At 41.8% G+C, this 20,141-nt stretch overlaps 1 protein-coding gene across 1 annotated transcript in view; it reads left to right on the forward strand.

Moving 5' to 3' along the window:
• LOC126284729 (protein takeout-like) overlaps window positions 1-20,141 on the forward strand; it is a 79,883-nt gene that overhangs the window by 12,972 nt on the left and 46,770 nt on the right. The window contains exon 2 of the mRNA XM_049983863.1: window positions 2,298-2,390. Coding sequence (XP_049839820.1) covers window positions 2,298-2,390 — 93 coding nt within the window. The remainder of the gene's footprint in view (window positions 1-2,297; window positions 2,391-20,141) is intronic.

Consider the following 20,141-nt stretch of genomic DNA (forward strand, 5'->3'; position numbering starts at 1 on the left):
GTCCCTTTGGTTGTAAAGCAAATAACGGATTTGATAACCCTTCGAAATTACTGCCAAATGGTAATCCCTCTGATCCACTCCCACGACGCTGGAAACGAATGAGCAGTGTCATCTGTTGCTTGTCTCACATATCAGGTTTACTTCTGCCAGTAGCTAATCTCCTATCTTCCAGGCCGGTGAGTGCAGAGGCCGTGGAAGTATTAACTGCGAAAGGTACAGCTGCAGAGTGAAGTGCTTCCTCTGCAAAAGAAAAAAAAAAGAAGATATATTTGTTCGCTAGAACAACTCTTAACTATCTGAAGTGCTTCGTCTATTATAATATTTGCATTTCGACCCTGTTAGGTCATAGTGCTACAGCCAGACATAACTTTGAAGAAATGGCCGGAGATAATCACCATCAGGTACAGTTTTAAAACTAAACTTGGCTTTCGTAGACTGTCATGAGTAAACATAAGCTATAGCAGTTTTCCTACTAGCTTTGGATATCTCAAGTCATACCCACTGGTATGTTAGGTGTGTTGCATACCTATGCCTGCTAACGATCTCTTTCTTTACATACGCGATCAGTGTTTTACTACATTCTCCTGAAATCAGAAGCTGTGAAGCGCATAGAAAAGGAGTGAGGTGATGTACGAGGTTTGGAACCTTAACAGTGGCAACTATTTATTTACGACTCGTACAAAAGAAGTACTTGTTTCAAAGTTTTAGTGACCTACAAAGTACCCACCAGCATTCTGTAGAACCCGTTGCAAACGACGTGGAAGTCGTAGGAAACTCTTAGCAGTGCCATTTGTGTTGACAGTTGAGAGGCGCGGTCTACTGCCAGTTGAATTTGAAGCAGTTCTGAAGCGAATGCTGTGAAGTGTTTCGAACAGTTCAGAAATCGAGTAGAACTTACAAGGGCTTAAGTCAGTGCAGTGCAGTAGGTGGTATAGCACTTAGCAGTTCCATCAGTAAAAAAAAAATCAATAACTGTTTGCCCTGTACATACCTGAGCATTGTCCTGCAAAATGATGGTCAGGTCCTGCAGGAAGTGTCATCACTTCTGTCTCTAATCTGGTCGTAGGTTGTGTTCCATGACTGAACAGCATAGAGACAGCATTGATGACACTTTCTGCAGGACCGGACCATCATTTTGCAGGACAATGCTCAGGTATGTACAGGGCAAACATTTATTTATTTTTTTGACTGATGGGACTGCTAAGTGCTATACCACCTAGTGCACCCCCAAACTTAAGGCCTCGTGAGTTCAAATCGATTTCTAAACTGAAGGAAACACTTCACGAGATTCGCTTCAGAACTGCTACGAATCCGACGGGCAATAGGCCGTGCAGCTCGAACTGTCAACACAACTGGCACTGCTAAGAGTATCCTATGACCTCCACATCGCTAGGAGCGTGTTATACATAATGCTACTGACTACTTTCAAGTTCAGTAAAACTTTGAAACGCGTATCTATTTTGTACGAGATGTCAATAAATAGTTGCCATTATTAAAGTTCCATCCCTAGTAGACGGTCGGATAAGGTACGTCACATTTTTGTTCTACATAATTATTCTCGTTTGTGCTACTTAAAAATAAACATTATTTACAGCAAAATTGAAACTGACAACATTTAACCTAGGTATTACTCGACAACTGTTAATACACAACATGGAACAGAGGGATGTTGTATTAAAAGTAAAGGAAACGATTGAGATTTACCATACGGAACTAAAAAACACAATTATCTCAATAAATAGGTAAAAGTAAATAAAAGATAAAAACACAAAAATAAAATGTACCAGACGTCGCTTCAATACTTCGTTTAACTTAAATAAAACATGTTTATGTTATTCAGAAACAATTTTTGCATTATCAATAATAGCAAGAAACTCTTGTCATTAATCTTCATGAACAATATTTTGTTAATTGGAAGATAACAACAATAATTATATACACATTATACACTACCAATAATGTCAGTAATTCAGCCAATTAGTACGTTATTTATGTAATATATCAAAACTACTGATCTGTAACGTTGGTGGAACACAATTCTACAATATCTGGCTCTCAGTTTCGAGAGAACATTCAGGCCCGGGTTAGCCACACAGTATACAAACAGTCGTATACTTCTGCAATGTGTGTAACACGATCGTCTGTGACAAGCGTAATTTTAGAGTTCTAAACTTAAAGAAAAAAATCTGTCAAAGGAATTATAAACAATGTTTTGACATTGCAGTTCGTATGTTTCTTCATGATATTTTTTTCATGCAGCGTTATTTAATTCTCTAATCAGTTTTGTTCTCTTACAGCGTCATCCCTGAAGACCTGCAAGCAAAATGATCCGGACTTCAACGGCTGCTTGAAAAAGGCTTTTACGGATGCCTTGCCGGTTCTGGTAAAAGGTAACTTCCACCAACGCAGGAACGGATTTCATGATTTTTTCTGTTTTCTTTTCATTTGCCTTTTGTCCCCTTCTTCCACGGTCCATAGGCTCATACTGCTGCATGATTAAGTATGAGCGAGGTTGCACAACACCAAGATTTGTTTCTCATATGTATGCACAGTACCTGGAGCTCATGTGTTCGTGTAGTGACGGTAAACAAGGAACTGCTATCATTGCTTTGTTAACACAGAGGTAACAGTGACATTAAATTTTTGCAATTGTTTTGTTACAGTTACTAACTGCAGAATGTGTGGGGTCGCCATAGTTAACTATTTGTCTGTATTTGATGTGCTGAGTTTCATAACAAAATTTAAGATTAATCGCTTCTTTTTAGGTAAGACTGTGCATAAAGAATGTAATACTGTGAGGCTATTATTGCTGGGAACTGAAATAATGCAGTAAATGTTTCCAATGATTAACGTGGAAGAACAAGCACTTCCATTACACATCAGCGAAACAGAAAGCGCTTTTGAGTGTCACTGTATGTATCTTCGTACTCTGTATTTGAACAACAGGTTAGGACAGATAGGTTTGAGTTTATCTACAACTGTATCTGCGTATAGGGTGATTCAGCAGCCCCAACCAATGACGTTCTATGAAACTAGTAATTCCTTACCACATGCAACTCGGGGCACTGCTTGGAACATGCTTGTCTTAGGTATACATTATAGTATGCACCCGATAAATTTAGTGTTTAATACGTTATTTACTTCATTTTTGCATCGTTTCAAGCTTTAATTTCACTCTTTGTTACACCCGGTAACTAGGCACGACAAATTAACGTAGTTACGTGGCAAACGGACATACGTAAACGATTTGCAGGTGTTCCGTTTTTTGAATGGAATATACCACAATTCAGGTGTGTTCAGAATAGTTTGCAATACTTTTTACTGAAAATTAATACCATAATACAATAACAAAGAGTGAAATGAATGCATCCTACAAGGTAACAGCGAAGTAACTAATGTAGTTAACTCCGACCTGACGGAGCACGTCCTCAAAACTATTCATAATAAAAGCGTGTTCCGAGCAGCTTAGAATGGCACATAGGCTAGGCGTCGATGGTTGCATAAATCGACATCCGTAGGCGCAGCGGAATCATCCTTATATACTAGACCAGCAAGGAAAAACTGACTGACAGCATTAATCTGTAGCTACTCTAATGTCCATTCTTTCAAAATCCTTGCACGAGTTATACGTATGTGGCGGCATAATGTCGCAGGGACCTTTACGAGCACAGGATCTGTACGCCAATAAAACAGGGTTTCGTAAGAATTATGTGTTCTATGGTCCAAGGAGTTCCATGTAGCTGATGAATAACCACTTCAGTTGTTCTAACGTTCTTTATTTTACTCCACGATGGCATTAGCTTTCACAGTGTATATGAAAAATGTGCCGTGCTGTATCACTCTTCTTCATAAAAGCAGTATTTTAGCACACCACTGGATAACTGCTTCAATATAAAAACCAGGTCCCATCGGGGAGAAGTATACAGAAGTTTTTAGCAACTTTAGTGCTTGTTCGTTACTTCAGTTCAAAGTTGCAGAGCGTCAGCTGTTTTCAAATACTGATAAAGTATTAATTCCCTTACAAATATCCTGATAATTTCTGTTACACTTTTGCATCAACTGTACCGACCTGTTATGGTACTAGAAGCGCTTCTTTGACACCGGTTGTCCTTTTGTCATACATACTTGGTAAAGGCCCCAAACAATGCTCCGGCATTTTATTTGCAATTATCTTTGCGGGTACACTGTACGAGCCCGGAACGCTTACAATCAGTTCAAGATTTCCACTCGCCTTGCCTAATGCTGATTTTAGGCGATCGACCCATTTAGCATTATTTGTTAATGCAACAAAACTGAAACAACGCTTTTTTGAAACTTCGTCATTTCCGTCCTCTGAGACACTGTAGTTTAAAATTTTGTGCGAACGTGCATACGTCCTTCCTCTGCAACAGTGCTGAAGCGTGACACCTGCAACGTTGCCCTCGGGCTAGGCGATACTTCACACACCAAGGTGTCGACACACACTAAAAGGCTAGAGCTCAGTTCAGTTTAGGTACAAGGTGGGTTAATGATGTCACACTGTCACCAAACTTCGCCACAATTTCGCTCAAAGACAACTTGGAAGTGCCACGCCATCGGAAGGTCTCCATAGCTCCTCTTAGCCTCAGCTCGCGCTGATGGCTCAGCGCTGGAGCTCAGAACAGCGATGCCCCCTGTTGACCTCATACAGTTCTCCTATGGATTGGCGAGGAAAACTTACCGAACACACCGCTGGTCGGAATCTACACAGAAGGGCGTAATTAGCACACATTTAACGGTCGAAAACGATAGTTTTCTGTGCAGGACGACGTTCTGGACAATTTTAATATCTACCCTGGAAGATTGAATCTTTTCCTAAGGACATCAATAGTGCTGAAACACCATTGAACGCATTGCTTTGAAGTGTATCACGACCGTAACTTTTGCCCTTGTATACAGGGAAGAACCATTAGGGACGGTTCCAAAAATTTGACTAAATTAGAATGTGTACCGTAGAAGAAAAGGTGTTTATGTTTCTCCTTTTCACCTTCTCCGCGCCCTCCTGTGACGCGTGCATCGGGAGGGTACGTTATTGAAACATGCATATACAAAACAGGAAATGATCCCCCCTAAAACCACCCAGTTACGCCAGACTCACAATAGCAACCACGCAAATTTGTTGGATAGTTTAAAAATGTACCTCTATAGAGACAATCACTCACCATCTAATAATTTCAGTGTATGCAGCCGGATCCCGTCGACATTCTGCCACGATATTTCGGCCCAGAGACGTCCGGCCATCATCAGGTGAGTACACAACTAGTGAAGAGCCCAGGTGCAGTCGCGGTATTTATGCCGAATCTCGCGCATGCGAAATGTACTGGCATCCTACAGCGCATGCGTCACGTGTTGACATGCGCGGCATAGCCGAGTTGTACGTGCTGCCCTCGATGGTGAAAGTAAAAGATCATCTAGTCATTGAGTATCGAATGACGCTGTCTATTCCGCTGTGATTGTATAGTTTTAATAACAAGATTCCAATTTTTATCCAGTTGAAACCCGTTGTCACGATTTATAAGATTATCGGCAAGACGTATTTCCACTGATTCCCTGATTACGGAATCGCAAAATCCGGAAACCGGAGCTAAAATTTTTGTTCCATTGTATTCCATTGAATGTGCCAATGAAATACAGTGCTCTGCTACTGCCGATATTGAATGTTGCCGCAGACGGGTATATCTTTCATGCTCTGTACATCGTCCATGGACAGTTCTTGTGGTGTGGCCAATTAGAAGAACAAATACGCCGAGAAAATTTCAGAAGTCAAATCACTCACAAATTCCGAAGAGCCTGTGGGACAGGCAGCTGTTAGACACTCTTCAGATTTCACGTTCTGCAAACATGTGTTAGTGCAGACACATAATGCCTCTCAGCTGGATAGTGCCAATAGGTTGTTTACCCCGCAGAGACCTAGGAGCTGATGCATGGTTGTCTCTGTACAGGAACATTTTTAAAGTGTGAAACCAATGTGTAAAGGTGGCACCAAGAGTGTAGCCAAGCAACTGTGTCTTAGAGGGAGGCTTCCCCATTTTATTCACACACGTGTTAATATCTCACGTGCACACGCCACAGAAAAGGACACAGAAAAGGAGCGACCCGAGTGCATAAACACCCTTTTCTGCTTCGCGTCATGTTTACATTTTATCAGATGGTTTGGAACTGTTCCTTGCGTTCCCACCGCCCATAGAAAGCAGAAGTTGCGATCGCACCACACTCTAATGGGGTGAGATCACGTTCATGGGGATGGTAGCCTACTATGCTCTTAGAGAAGTGTTAAATCGCCTGCCGGTTTCAGGGGTATCAAAGCATTTTGAGAACACCGCGCCGCAAACTGTCGTTTTCTACTGAGAACTGTTTGAAAATTTACTCCAAAGGGCTGGTGTGGTTTCATTTTTCTGTCGATTTTGTGAAGCGGTATGCCCGAAATGTTTTCCCTTGCAATCCATAACAAAACCGTGTTACACCATAGCTAGGCACCGCTGTTGTGATCTCCACCGCAGAGGAGAGAGCTGTGGGTAAAGGGAGGTGTGACGACTTATATGTCACGTCCACGGCGTCTTCGGGTAGAACTGTGGCAAAACTGATTGCCTGTGTGGCATCATTAACCTACTTTGCATACAACATGAATTTCTGAGCTCTGGCCTTTTTTCGCGTCTGTCGACACGTTGACCTTTCAAGCACTGTGGAGCCCCAGGTGGCATCACAGGGCGCAACGCTTTTGCACCATTATAGAGAAAGTCAGTTGGAACCTTAGAGCGAGATTTTAAATTTTTATCTAGGAAAGGGAGATGGCGTCAGGGTTTAACGTAAGTGATCATTTACTTTTGTCATGTAGTATATTATCTTCAAGTACAGCCTATGATCGACGACAACGAGAAATAACCACTTACAGACGATAGACGGCAGCCCTATCAGTCAATCGTACCTAAAGTACGTCAGGGGGACACTGTCAACAGTGAAATCGTTGTAATATAGAAGCAGAGTGATTCATGTCACGTACAGAAGGACACAATCATTGTCTATTTGGACAGCGATGGAAGGAATTCCGTAAAGGTTGGGTCTGAAAATGGTTCGCGGTCGCCATCGATAATGTGTAACGTGTATGACAAAATGTTGTTGTTGCTGTTGTTGTCTTCAGTCCTGAGACTGGTTTGATGCAGCTCTCCATGCTACTCTATCCTGTGCAGGCTTCTTCATCTCCCAGTACCTACTGCAACCTACATCCTTCTGAATCTGCTTAGTGTATTCATCTCTTGGTCTCCCTCTACGATTTTTACCCTCCACGCTGCCCTCCAGTACTAAATTGGTGATCCCTTGATGCCTCAGAACATGTCCTACCAACCGCTCCCTTCTTATTGTGAAGTTGTGCCACAAACTCCTCCCCAATTCTGTTCAATATCTCCTCATTAGTTATGCGATCTATCCATCTAATCTTCAGCATTCTTCTGTAGCACCACATTTCGAAAGCTTCTATTCTCTTCTTCTCCAAACTATTTATCGTCCATGTTTCACTTCCATACATGTCTACACTCCATACAAATACTTTCAGAAATGACTTCCTGACACTTAAATCTATACTCCATGTTAACAAATTTCTCTTCTTCAGAAACGATTTCCTTGCCATTGCCAGTCTACACTTTATATCCACCCTACTTCGACCATCATCAGTTATTTTGCTCCCCAAATAGCAAAACTCCTTTAGTACTTTAAGTGTCTCATTTCCTAATCTAATTCCCTCAATATCACCCGACTTAATTCGACTACATTCCATTATCGTCGTTTTGCTTTTGTTGATGTTCATCTTATATCCTCCTTTCAAGACACTGTCCATTCCTTTCAACTGCTCTTCCAAGTCCTTTGCTGTCTCTGACAGAATTACAATGCCATCGGCGAACCTCAAAGTTTTTATTTCTCCTCCATGGATTTTAATACCTACTCCGAATTTTTCTTTTGTTTCCTTTACTGCTTGCTCAATATACAGACTGAATAACATCGAGGAGAAGCTGCAACCCTGTCTTACTCCCTTCCCAACCACTGCTTCTCTTTCATGTCCCTCGACCCTTATAACTGGCATCTGGTTTCTGTTCAAATTGTAAATAGCCTTTCGCTCCCTGTATTTTACCCTTGCCACCTTTAGAATTTGAAAGAGAGTATTGTAGTCAACATTGTCAAAAGCTTTCTCTAAGTCTACAAATGCTAGAAACGTAGGTTTGCCTTTCCTTAATCTTTCTTCTAGGATAAGTCGTAAGGTCAGTATTGCCTCACGTGTTCCAGTATTTCTACGGAATCCAAACTGATCTTCCCCGAGGTCGGCTTCTACTAGTTTTTGCCATTCGTCTGTAAAGAATTCGAGTTAGTATTTTGCAGCTGTGGCTTATTAAACTGATATGACAAAATGGCTCTATTGAAAACCGGGCGCAGACGTAACTGTGGTGTCCCACGGGCCACAGGTGACAAGCGTGACCGATGGCTGCGTACGATTGTACAGGCGAATAGACGGGCCACTGACGAGCAAGTGACCGGCCAGGTGAACCAAGAATTAAACGAAAAGAAGACCCGTTCACAGTCTTCTTAACGATAATTCAGCGAACGTAGTTGCGTATAGGCCTCTGTAGCAGGCGCCTGGTCCATCGACCGATGCTGACTTCAGTTCAGCAGCGACAAAGCCTGGAATTAGCACGCTTGTACCACAACTATATGCCCATATTGTGGCGGCTGGTGGTTTTTCAGATAAATCACATTTCCTATCCGATTGAACAAGCCATCTACTGGCAGCCGCCAGTTGTGCATCTGAATATACAGGGTGTTACAAAAAGGTACGGCCAAACTTTCAGGAAACATTCCTCACACACAAATAAAGAAAAGTTGTTATGTGGACATGAGACCGGAAACGCTTAATTTCCATGTTAGAGTTCATTTTAGCTTCGTCAGTATGTACTGTACCTTCTCGATTCACCGCCAGTTGACCCAACTGAAGGAAGGTAATGTTGACTTCGGTGCTTGTGTTGACATGCGACTCATTGCTCTACAGTACTAGCATCAATTACATCAGTATGTAGCATCAACAGTTTAGTGTTCCCGACAGGAAGAAGTTCGAAGCAATTGATCGGCGTGTTAGGGAGCGCGGAACACTCCAGCCTATTACTCGCGACTGGGGAACACCTAGAACGACGAGGACACCTGCAATGGACGAGACAATTATTCGTCCAGTTGACGATAACCCTAGTGTCAACGTCAGAGAAGTTGCTGCTGTACAAGGTAACGTTGCCCACGTGACTGTATGGAGAGTGCTACGGAAGAACCATGTACAGTGTGTGCAGGCACTATCAGCAGCTTATTGGCCTCCATGGGTACACTTCTGCGAATGGTTCATCCAACAATCCTCATTTCACTTTAAATGTTCTCTTTACGGATGAGGCTACATTCCAACGTGATCAAACTATAAATTTTCACAATCAGCTTGTGTGGGCTGACGAGAATCCGCACGCAATTGTGCAATCACGTCATCAACACAGATTTTCTGTGAACGTTTGGGCAGGCATTCTTGGTGATGTCTTGATTGGGCCCCATGTTCGTCCACCTACGCTCAATGGAGTACGTTATCATGATTTCATACGGGATACTCTACCTGTGCTGCTAGAAAATGTGCTTTTACAAGTACGACACAACATGTGATTCATGCACGACGGAGCTCCTGCACATTTCAATCGAAGTATTCGTAAGCTTCTCAACAACAGATTCAGTGATCGATGGATTGGTAGAGGCGGACCAATTCCATTTTCTCCACGCTCTCCTGACCTCAACCCTCTTGACTTTCATTTATGGGGGCATTTGAAAGCTCTTGTGTACACAAAGCCTGTACCAAATGTAGAGACTCTTCGCGCTCGTATTGTGGACGGCTGTGATAAAATACGCCATTCTCCAGGGCTGCATGAGCGCATCAGGGATTCCATACGACCTTTGGTGGATGCATGTATCGTCGCTAACGAAGGACATTTTGAAAATTTCGTGTAACAAGGTGTTTGAAGTCACGCTGGTACGATCTGTTGCTTTGTGTTTCCATTCCATGGTTAATGTGATTTGAAGAAAAGTAATAAAATGAGCTCTAACATGGAAAGTAACCGTTTCCTGACACATGTCCACATAACATATTTTCTTTCTTTGTGTGTGAGGAATGTTTCCTGAACGTTTCTGTACCACCCTGGGATCACTTAGTAGACCCATGTATCGATTCCAACCAAATTTGGCACAGAAGTAGCAGGACTCCCTCGTATGAGAGCTGTGGGGTTTACAAAGTCCTAGCTCCATAAAGCGAATATACAGGCAAACTTGCGTTTGTTGCAGCGCCTGGCGTACAGACTGCCCTGCAGAATAGTTATGTACTTCGGGAACAGTATCAGCCAGGCAAATGTACCTACTTTGGAAGTCAGGCTACACATCAAAGGCAAGAAACAGTTTTCCAGGCATGACTGACATGTCTGAGATGGGATCTGTGATGAACAACACCATAATTATGACGGACACATATATATTTAAAAGGGTCAATAACTGTATGAAATACTGAATATCAGATTATCGTTTCCCCTCGAAGGCGTTAGACAGGCAACTTGTAATTGTGCCTGGGAAACCAAGTGACAGTTTTCGGCGTTTAGTAACATACAACCCAGTTACAGACTACAATCTAACACAACAGATACCTGTTGTATGTAACTATGGTCTCTATATGGAATAAAGCTTGAAAAGGATTAAGACAGCCATCCCCATATGATTATCCCTTCCAGTAATTTATTAAATAAGAAAGAAAATAAAATACAATTGGCATAGAGATTACAGTTGTCGCAGCTCGGTAAATTCATCAGTTCATCCTGTGGACAGATCGTCAACAAAGTGACTCTTTAAGTATTGTTTATATTTAATGTATAATGGACATACGAAATAATGTTTCAGTATGAATATGATACTTGAGTCTATTGTTGTTGTTGTGGTCTTCAGTCCTGAGACTGGTTTGATGCAGCTCTCCATGCTACTCTATCCTGTGCAAGCTTCTTCATCTCCCAGTACCTACTGTAACCTACATCCTTCTGAATCTGCTTAGTGTACTCATCTCTTGGTCTCCCTCTACGATTTTTACCCTCCACGCTGCCCTCTAATACTAAATTGGTGATCTCTTGATGCCTCAGAACATGTCCTACCAACCGATTCTTTCTTCTGGTCAAGTTGTGCCACAAACTTCTCTTCTCCCCAGTCCTTTTCAATATTTCCTCATTAGTTATGTGATCTACCCATCTAATCTTCAGCATTCTTCTGTAGCACCAGATTTCAAAAGCTTCTATGCTCTTCTTGTCCAAACTATTTATCGTCCATGTTTCACTTCCATATATGGCTACACTCCATACAAATACTTTCAGAAATGACTTCCTGACACTTAAATCTATACTCCATGTTAACAAATTTCTCTTCTTCAGAAACGCTTTCCTTGCCATTGCCAGTCTACACATTATATCCTCCCTACTTCGACCATCATCATTTATTTTGCTCCCCAAATAGCAAAACTCCTTTACTACTTTAAGTGTCTCATTTCCTAATCTCATTCCCTCAACATCACCCGACTTAATTCGACTACATTACTTTATCCTCGTTTTGCTTTTGTTGATTTTCATCTTATACCCTCCTTTCAAGACACTATCCATTCCATTCAACTGCTCTTCCAAGTCCTTTGCTGTCTCTGACAGAATTACGATGTCATCGGCGAACCTTAAAATTTTTATTTCTTCTCCATGGATTTTAATACCTACTCCGATTTTTTCTTTTGTTACCTTTACTGCTTGCTCAATATAGAGATTGAATAACATTGGGGAGATACTACAACCCTGTCTCACTCCATTCCCAACCACTGCTTCCCTTTCATGTCCTTCGACTCTTATAACTGCCATCTGGTTTCTGTACAAATTGTAAACAGCCTTTCTCTCCCTGTATTTTACCCCTGCCACCTTTAGAATTTGAAAGACAGTATTCCAGTCAATATTGTCAAAAGCTTTCTCTAAGTCTACAAATGCTAGAAACGTAGGTTTGCCCTTCCTTAATCTTGCTTCTAAGATGCGTCGTAAGGTCAGTATTGCCTCACGTGTTCCAACATTTCTACGGAATCCAAACTGATCTTCCCCGAGGTCGGCTTCTACTAGTTTTTCCATTCGTCTGTAAAGAATTCGAGTTAGTATTTTGCAGCTGTGACTTATTAAACTGATAATTCGGTAATTTTCACATCTGTCAACACCTGTTTACTTTGGGATTGGAATTATTATATTCTTCTTGAAGTCTGAGGGTATTTCGCCTGTCTCATACATCTTGCTCACCAGATGGTAGAGTTTTGTCAAGACTGACTCTCCCAAGGTCGTCAATAGTTCCAATGGAATGTTGTCTACTCCGGGGGCCTTGTTTCGACTCAGGTCTTTCAGTGCTCTGTCAAACTATACACGCAGTATCGTATCTCCCATTTCGTCTTCATCTACATCCTCTTCCATTTCCATAATATTGTCCTCAGGTACATCGTCCTTGTATAGCCCCTCTATATCACATAGTATATATATCACATTGTATAATCTACAAAACTGTTCTGTCATAATGTTGTAATAAACCATCAAAACTAAGAGAATGATAATTCGGTTACCATGATGCTTCTTTTTCTTTTCCATGTGACCTTGTCTCGCATATACCTGGTGTCTGCATTGTCACTATTGAATTTTACATGGTTAATTTAGGTTCGGAGTAGGTATTAAAATCCATGGAGAAGAAATAAATACTTTGTGGTTTGCCGATGACATTGTAATTTTGTCGGAGACAGCAAAGGACTTGGAAGAGCAGCTGAACGGAATGGACAGTGTCTTGAAAGGAGGATATAAGATGAACATCAACAAACGGAAAATGAGGATAATGAAATGTAGTCGAATTAAGTCGGGTGATGCTGAGGGAATAAGATGAGGAAATGAGACACTTAAAGTAGTAAAGGAGTTTTGCTATTTGGGGAGCAAAATAACTGACCATGGTCGAAGTAGAGAGGATATAAAATGTAGACGCGACGGCAAGGAAAGGGTTTCTGAAGAAGTCGGGTGATGCTGAGGGAATAAGATGAGGAAATGAGACACTTAAAGTAGTAAAGGAGTTTTGCTATTTGGGGAGCAAAATAACTGATCATGGTCGAAGTAGAGAGGATCTAAAATGTAGACTGGCGACGGCAAGGAAAGGGTTTCTGAAGAAGAAAAATTTGTTAACATTGAGTGTAGATTTAAATGTCAGGAAGTCGTTTCTGAGAGTAATTGTATGGGGTGTAGCCATGTATGGAAGTGAAACGTGAACGATAAATAGTTCAGACAAGAAGAGAATAGAAGCTTTCGAAATGTGGTGCTACAGAAGAATGCTGAAGATAAGATGGGTAGGTCACATAACTAATGAGGAGGTATTGAATAGAATTGGGGAGAAGAGGAGCTTGTGGCACAACTTGACTTGAAGAAGGGATCGGTTTGAAGGACATGTTCTGAGACATCGATGGATCACCAATTTAGTATTGAGGACAGCGTGGAGGCTAAAAATCGTAGAGGGAGACCAAGAGATGAATACACTAAGCAGATCCAGAAGGATGTAGGCTGCAGTAGGTACTGGGAGATTAAGAAGCTTGCACAGGATAGAGTAGCATGGAGAACTGCATCAAACCAGTCTCAGGACTGAAGACCGCAACAACAACAAGAACAACAATTTACGTGCGGGCGAATTCCCTATCTGTCGTCATCGCGTTACCCCGAGGACAGAATATATATAGTGTTAGCCACGTAAAAGTGTGCACAAGATTGTTAAATTTCGAATCGGATAAGTGAGGCGGGACTTGGGTATCAGCCCCGTTTTCATCTAGACGGATGTGGAATATCACCAAAAAACAACATCCCGGTTGGCCAGCACACTGCCCGTAATCGTTAATCCACAGGACGTGTTACATCTGGGGCCAGCACTCATGCCCAAATCCCTGAAGCGACGTGCCAATATGCGTGGCTCCACCCGAGGGTAACTATCATGATACCTAATATAAATGAAATAACTAAATGGCAGTTTTGCTATCGAAGGCAGTATGGGACAACAAGGTCAACGAATTTCGGTCCAGCTTCCGGGTCTACATCAACATTTCAGACGTAACGCACGGTAGGATCGTATGTAGAATAACTAACTCCACTGCCAACGTTGTTGCATATTTATGAGCAGCAGTCTACCAAGTTATAACTATATTCCGAGTCGTTTTCCTGTATCTAGGAAGCTATTTCCTTACTTATAACGCACACATACCTTGTCCACAGTGAAGTCTACCATCTGCTAATGGAGGAAAAAGTTTATGTAAAAGGCATACTATCCCGCAGATTTAGTTACTGACTTACATTCTTTAATATCGATCTACAATGACATCTGATAGCATCGTAAAAATTTTAAAAATGTAATTTTAGCAACAATTTGGACTACGCAGTAATTCAGAGCGTTCGAATAGTTCATGTCCTGTTTCTACATATTTAGGAAATGACGTCCACGGGCCGGGCCATGTTACCAGGTGACCAAAGATTTGGAACCAGGCCTCATCTGTATAGAATGTGACACCAAGAATATCAGTGGTATTCCTCCCGATAAGAGATGTAAATCATTTGCGGTAAATGGTTTGCTTTTTATTATCCGTATCTTTCAATTCATGCACTCCAACACTTGATACAGGAAGAAGTACAATGTTTGCCTAATTGCTTTATGCACAGATGTAAACCCGGTATGTTCTAAGCGTGCCAACAGGCACAATGATTTTGTTGGGATCTTCCACAAAAAGAAAAAAGCGAAGAATTTCTTTTTGATTAGTTTAGGTGGTACTCCAGTTCGCTTGGTATCTAACAATGACTCTGTCTCACGAAGTATCTCAGTAAAGCGACGAACCACATTATGATGCTGTACAAGTGCTCCCGGAATTTTTCAGTAAATACCTCCTGCACTAAATCTACGTAATAGTAGTCTTGTCGGAGTACATATTTAATGAGAAAGAATAGTTCCACAGTTGAAAGTACTATCATTTAAAAACAAATTAAATATCTAAGCAGTGCTCATCACATTCTATAGCTTCCATCAACTGGAACGAATAATTAAATGTCACGTAACAGTACGACGAATTCCGAAACAACAGCATATCTTTGAAACGAGATTTCTGACATCTTGTGTTCTGACAACATTGTTTCAAACTTTCAATGTACACTACATCTGCAATTTGTAGTCCAACGCGCTGCAAATTTCCAAACGTTTCTGAGGATCACATTCACAATCGTATTCGACAAGTATATAATGTTATAGTTACAGAACAAATAATTATTTACGTTAGTTATATGTCTAACTGGAAATGATGGGGCAGGTGGCCTTATTGTCAATGCCATCGCAACATTTGTCTGAACTAATTTATGGAAACCACAGAAAACAAATTGTAAGATGGCTGGATGGAGATTTGATCCTCTGCCTTCCAGAATACAAGGTCAGTAAGTATACAACACTGTAGCCTCATTCAATATCGTACATTCTTGCAAGGAAGCTACAATGATGGAAGAAAATTATTACAAGAATGGGCTGTGAAACATAAGCGATATTGGGTAGGCATGTTTCTACATCAGAAAGATGATGTCTATTCTAAATAACGCCAGTCGCTTTAGAGTGCCGCAGGTAACGCCAATATGAGGATGGACATCAAGAGTAGTGTGTCAGGTGCGATATGAGCACACTTTTGATATCATAACAGATTAACTGACTAATCCATTAAATTGATCACTTAATTACACCCTCCTCTCTGGGAAATACCCACCCCGTCAGAGGGTCCTGCCGCTTCCCGCTCTGGGAAATCTTCAGTCATCCCCAACCCCCAGCTCTCACCTTCTGGCCGTCTCTTTCCAGAAAAAACTGGCGAGGGAAACTGGTTAGTCTGTGCTGAGCTATTGGGCAGGAAGGATTTCATGCCACGAAATTTAAATCAATAATAATTAAATTGTAGAGGATATATTGTTTATTTGTGAAACTCAGTTTTCGAATTCTTTAATTAATCTATTTGCAGGCGGTAGAGCTGTAGATCTCTTTATTTGGCAGCAGAAGCTCAGCCGTTTATTTAATCTTGGGAGATGCAAGTGTTGTAAAATACTTCGAAAGAAATATCGACCAGTCTAAAAGTAATTACATATGTCAATAGATCGCTTTTTTCCACTCATGCATGCAATACTGGCATGAAATTGGTTCTATATCAACATAAACACTCATTACACATAATTAACCGCTGCAGATCCCAATTGTAGCACTAAATACAGTTAGCCCAGATATACAGAAAACAGAAGTTTCTGATGCCAAATTACACATATCACGAAAAACGGTAGTTAAAACCATCGCCATAATTAAAACTGCCAACGGCCTCGCCGCAGTGGATACATCAGTTTCTCTCAGATCACCGAAGCTAAGCGCCGACGGGCATGGCCGGCACTTGGACGGGTGACCATCCAGGCCGCCAATCGAGAAGCTGCTCGGCCGAATAGTAGCGGCTCCGGTCAAAGAAAACCATCATAACAGCCCGGAGAGCAGTGTGCTGAACACACGTCCCTCTTATTCGCATCCTCACCTGAGGATGACATGGCGGCCGGTGGACCACGCGTGGGCTGAGGACGGCTTGAGCGAATAGGAAAAAATAACCAAGAAAAACTATTGGAACTGAACTGACACAAATTTAAACCTCCGCCACATACTGTATGATGACTTGCGAAGTGCGCATATGGATGTAAATTTAAATATAGTCCACCTGTTAAGATGCATATCCATCCATTTATGGGCACACAAAACTCATGTAAGAAATTTGTCTCTTACTTATCGAGAAAACAAAAGGTGGAACTTCTCCTGCTCATTGTCTGTTGGTAAAAAACTTCATATTAGCCCCTATTTTTCTCACTGCGTTCACTTCGCGAGATCCGTGTAATTGCAATGTGTTTGCCCACAATACGCAGAAAAGCGGTATACAGCTCTCCTCTCAACTCCTATGCCGTCAAATTATCGCATACCTGCGATACTCTCACGAATCTCCCAGTCTTTGATATATGAGTAAGGATAATTTTGATGAGTAAGAAATGTCTCACACCAAGTCACAGACCTTGCCAATTCTCTAGAAATCTGACAGAACTGTCTAGTCCTCCATCCAACACAGAATAGGTAGAGGGCTATCCCAACGAGAAAAATGACAAACATATAGGAAGAAATTCACAACCATGCAGAGTATGAGAGAACTGCACAAAGTTACTAGAATCATAACACCCACAGCTCACCAACATCGAATGATTGTCTATAAGTATCTCCTGTAGGTGTTACAATCTCTTGTGTCCTATTACTATGCTATAAATACGACAGTATGATGGTGTTGACAGTTTTAATTGTCAGAGACTTCGCTGACAGTTTTCACTTTTTTTTAAAATGAAATATACCTTCATAACAGGAATCCAATACACTATCCATTGAATAACTTACATTCATGCAACAGCCTCATACTCCACACATTATTCAGACCTACTGTAAGAGTAGAGGGAGACATGGGACTTCATCACAACATTGCTAATTTTGATCTCACCGAGGCAGTCAATAGTTGATCGGCCATGATACTGCATTCTGCCTAGAGCAGAATACATTCATATGAGTAGCACAGATGTGGATAGTGGTACTTACTTATTTATAACCGAGCGAGGTGGCCCAGTGGTTAGCACACTGGACTCGCATTTGGGAGGACGACGGTTCAATCCCGTCTCCGGCTATCCTGATTTAGGTTTTCTGTGATTTCCTTAAATCGCTTCAGGCAAATGCCCGGATGGTTCCTTTGAAAGGGCGCGGCCGATATCCTTCCCCATCCTTCCCTCACCCGAGCTGGCGCTCCGTCTCTAATGACCTCGTTGTCGACGGGACGTTAAACACTAATATCCTCCTCCATCCTCCTCCTTATTTATAAGGAAACTCAGTAATGAAATGCTTATCTAACTATTGTACATCGTGAGGCAACTAACCGACGAGTACATGCCAGACCAAATCAGTGTCAGTATTCCCTCCATCAACAACACTCAGCTTAGTACCTCATGCACCTCGATCCAAATTTAATACCACAGTCTCAAGGTGACATAACGACAGAATTTGCCGACACTCATCTCCCGCACGGTCGCTTCTTATTGGGCAGATTACACGCCCTCAAAAATCCATGCAAATGAATTTCTACCTGACATATTCCTCTGCTTTAGGTCACCGACATCAGTTTTTAGTGTTCGGGTTGCATACCGAACGATTCCAGCAAATGAATCCGAACCCATCATTTGCACTCTTTGTCCCCCACCCCACTATGCAGAACACCAGGTATTTTGTGACAGATAACGACGTCGATGCGAGTGCAATGCTATTAATGTGAAATAGATTTAGTAACATTAAGGCCAGCTATTAACCCTCACCATAGGTCTTCCCACCTGCTTGCAGACATCTCTATCACTTATGACCACTCCACGTACAAAACAAGCACGCTGCAAGTCGCTTTACAGTCCTTGACTGACGATACGTTGGACAAGTATTATTGATTACCCCTCCACTTCAAACTCACTCTCCTTTCGAATTAAAAACAAGTTGTTTGTAACATCCATCCATACCTTAATGAAGCCTTGTGTTTCCAGAAGAAGTAGGCCGTCCTTAACAGGGTATTCGAATGGAGTACGCCAACCTATATGATCCTAGTAGTACCCACAGATGCTTTTGGTTAGTGGATCAACCATGTAACACGAACAGGTGTGGACTCCCATGCCATGTGGATAGTGTAGAGTTGAACTGTTGAATCAATATTGCTGTTCACCGAAAATATAATTTAATCACACACAGGTCTATGCATGTTAATATCGGGATAACAGCTGACAATGGCCTCATATGTAACTATGGTTGGTTCAAATGGCTCTGAGCACTATGGGACTCAACTGCTGTGGTCATTAGTCCCTAGAACAGAAGTACTTAAACCTAACTAACCCAAGGACATCACACACATCCATGCGCGAGGCAGGATTCGAACCTGCGACCGTAGCAGTCGCACGGTTCCGGACTGCGCGCCTAGAACCGCGAGATCACTGCGGCGGGTTATGTAACTATGAAAAGAGTACACGACGCTACCAGCTTTCTCGTTTCCGCTGCTTTTCACGCCCATAAACTACACACTCCCTCCAGTACATTCACGAAAACCAATGTAAGTAATACCAAGCGAAGTGGAGTAGTGGGTATTACACTGGACTCGCATTCGGGAGGACGACGGTTCAAACCCGTCTCCGACAATCCTGATTTCGGTTTTCCGTGACCTCCCTAAATGACTTCAGGCAAATGCTGGGATGGTTCCTTTCAAAGGGCACGACCGAAATCATTCCCCATTCTCCTGATTACCGAGCAAGGTGGCGCACTGGTTATTACACTGGGTTCGCATTCCGAAGGGCGACGGTTCAAACCCCCGTCCCCGGCCATCCTCATTTATGTTTCTCGTTATTTCCCTAGATCACTTCAGGTAAATACCGGGATGGTTCCTTTGAAAAGGCACGACCGGTTTCCTTCCCCATCCTTCCCTAATCCGAGCTTGTGCTCCGTCTCTAATTACCTCGTTGTCAACGGGACGTTGAACATTAATCTCCTTCTCCTCCTTCATTGTAAATATTAAGTGTATTAGGATTCTTGGCAGCTTTGTGAATAAAACAAGTAAATGTACTCGCACGAAGTCTTTATTAATTCCTTGATATACATTTACACGCAGAAAACCACCCTTTCTTAATGTTTGTTGGGCGTAATTTTAATAATATCTATCTCAATTTTTGCTTACAACTTAAGTCCTTAACTGTATCAGAGTTTTCTTTCTCCAGTCAGTAATTTAGCAGGTCCAAAGAGGGTATGTTATCAAATTCTAACACACATATGTTTTTGTTTCCTCCTTTATTGGTTTAACAATTAGCTCTGTTCCTTCAGAAAGTGCTTCTATGCGAGAGGGCTCATGGATTTTCTCCAAGACACTATTATTAAAGCACTCCAAATCTTCCGGTGTGTAC

Source organism: Schistocerca gregaria, chromosome 8 (assembly GCF_023897955.1).
Source record: "Schistocerca gregaria isolate iqSchGreg1 chromosome 8, iqSchGreg1.2, whole genome shotgun sequence".
Lineage (NCBI taxonomy): Eukaryota > Metazoa > Arthropoda > Insecta > Orthoptera > Acrididae > Schistocerca > Schistocerca gregaria.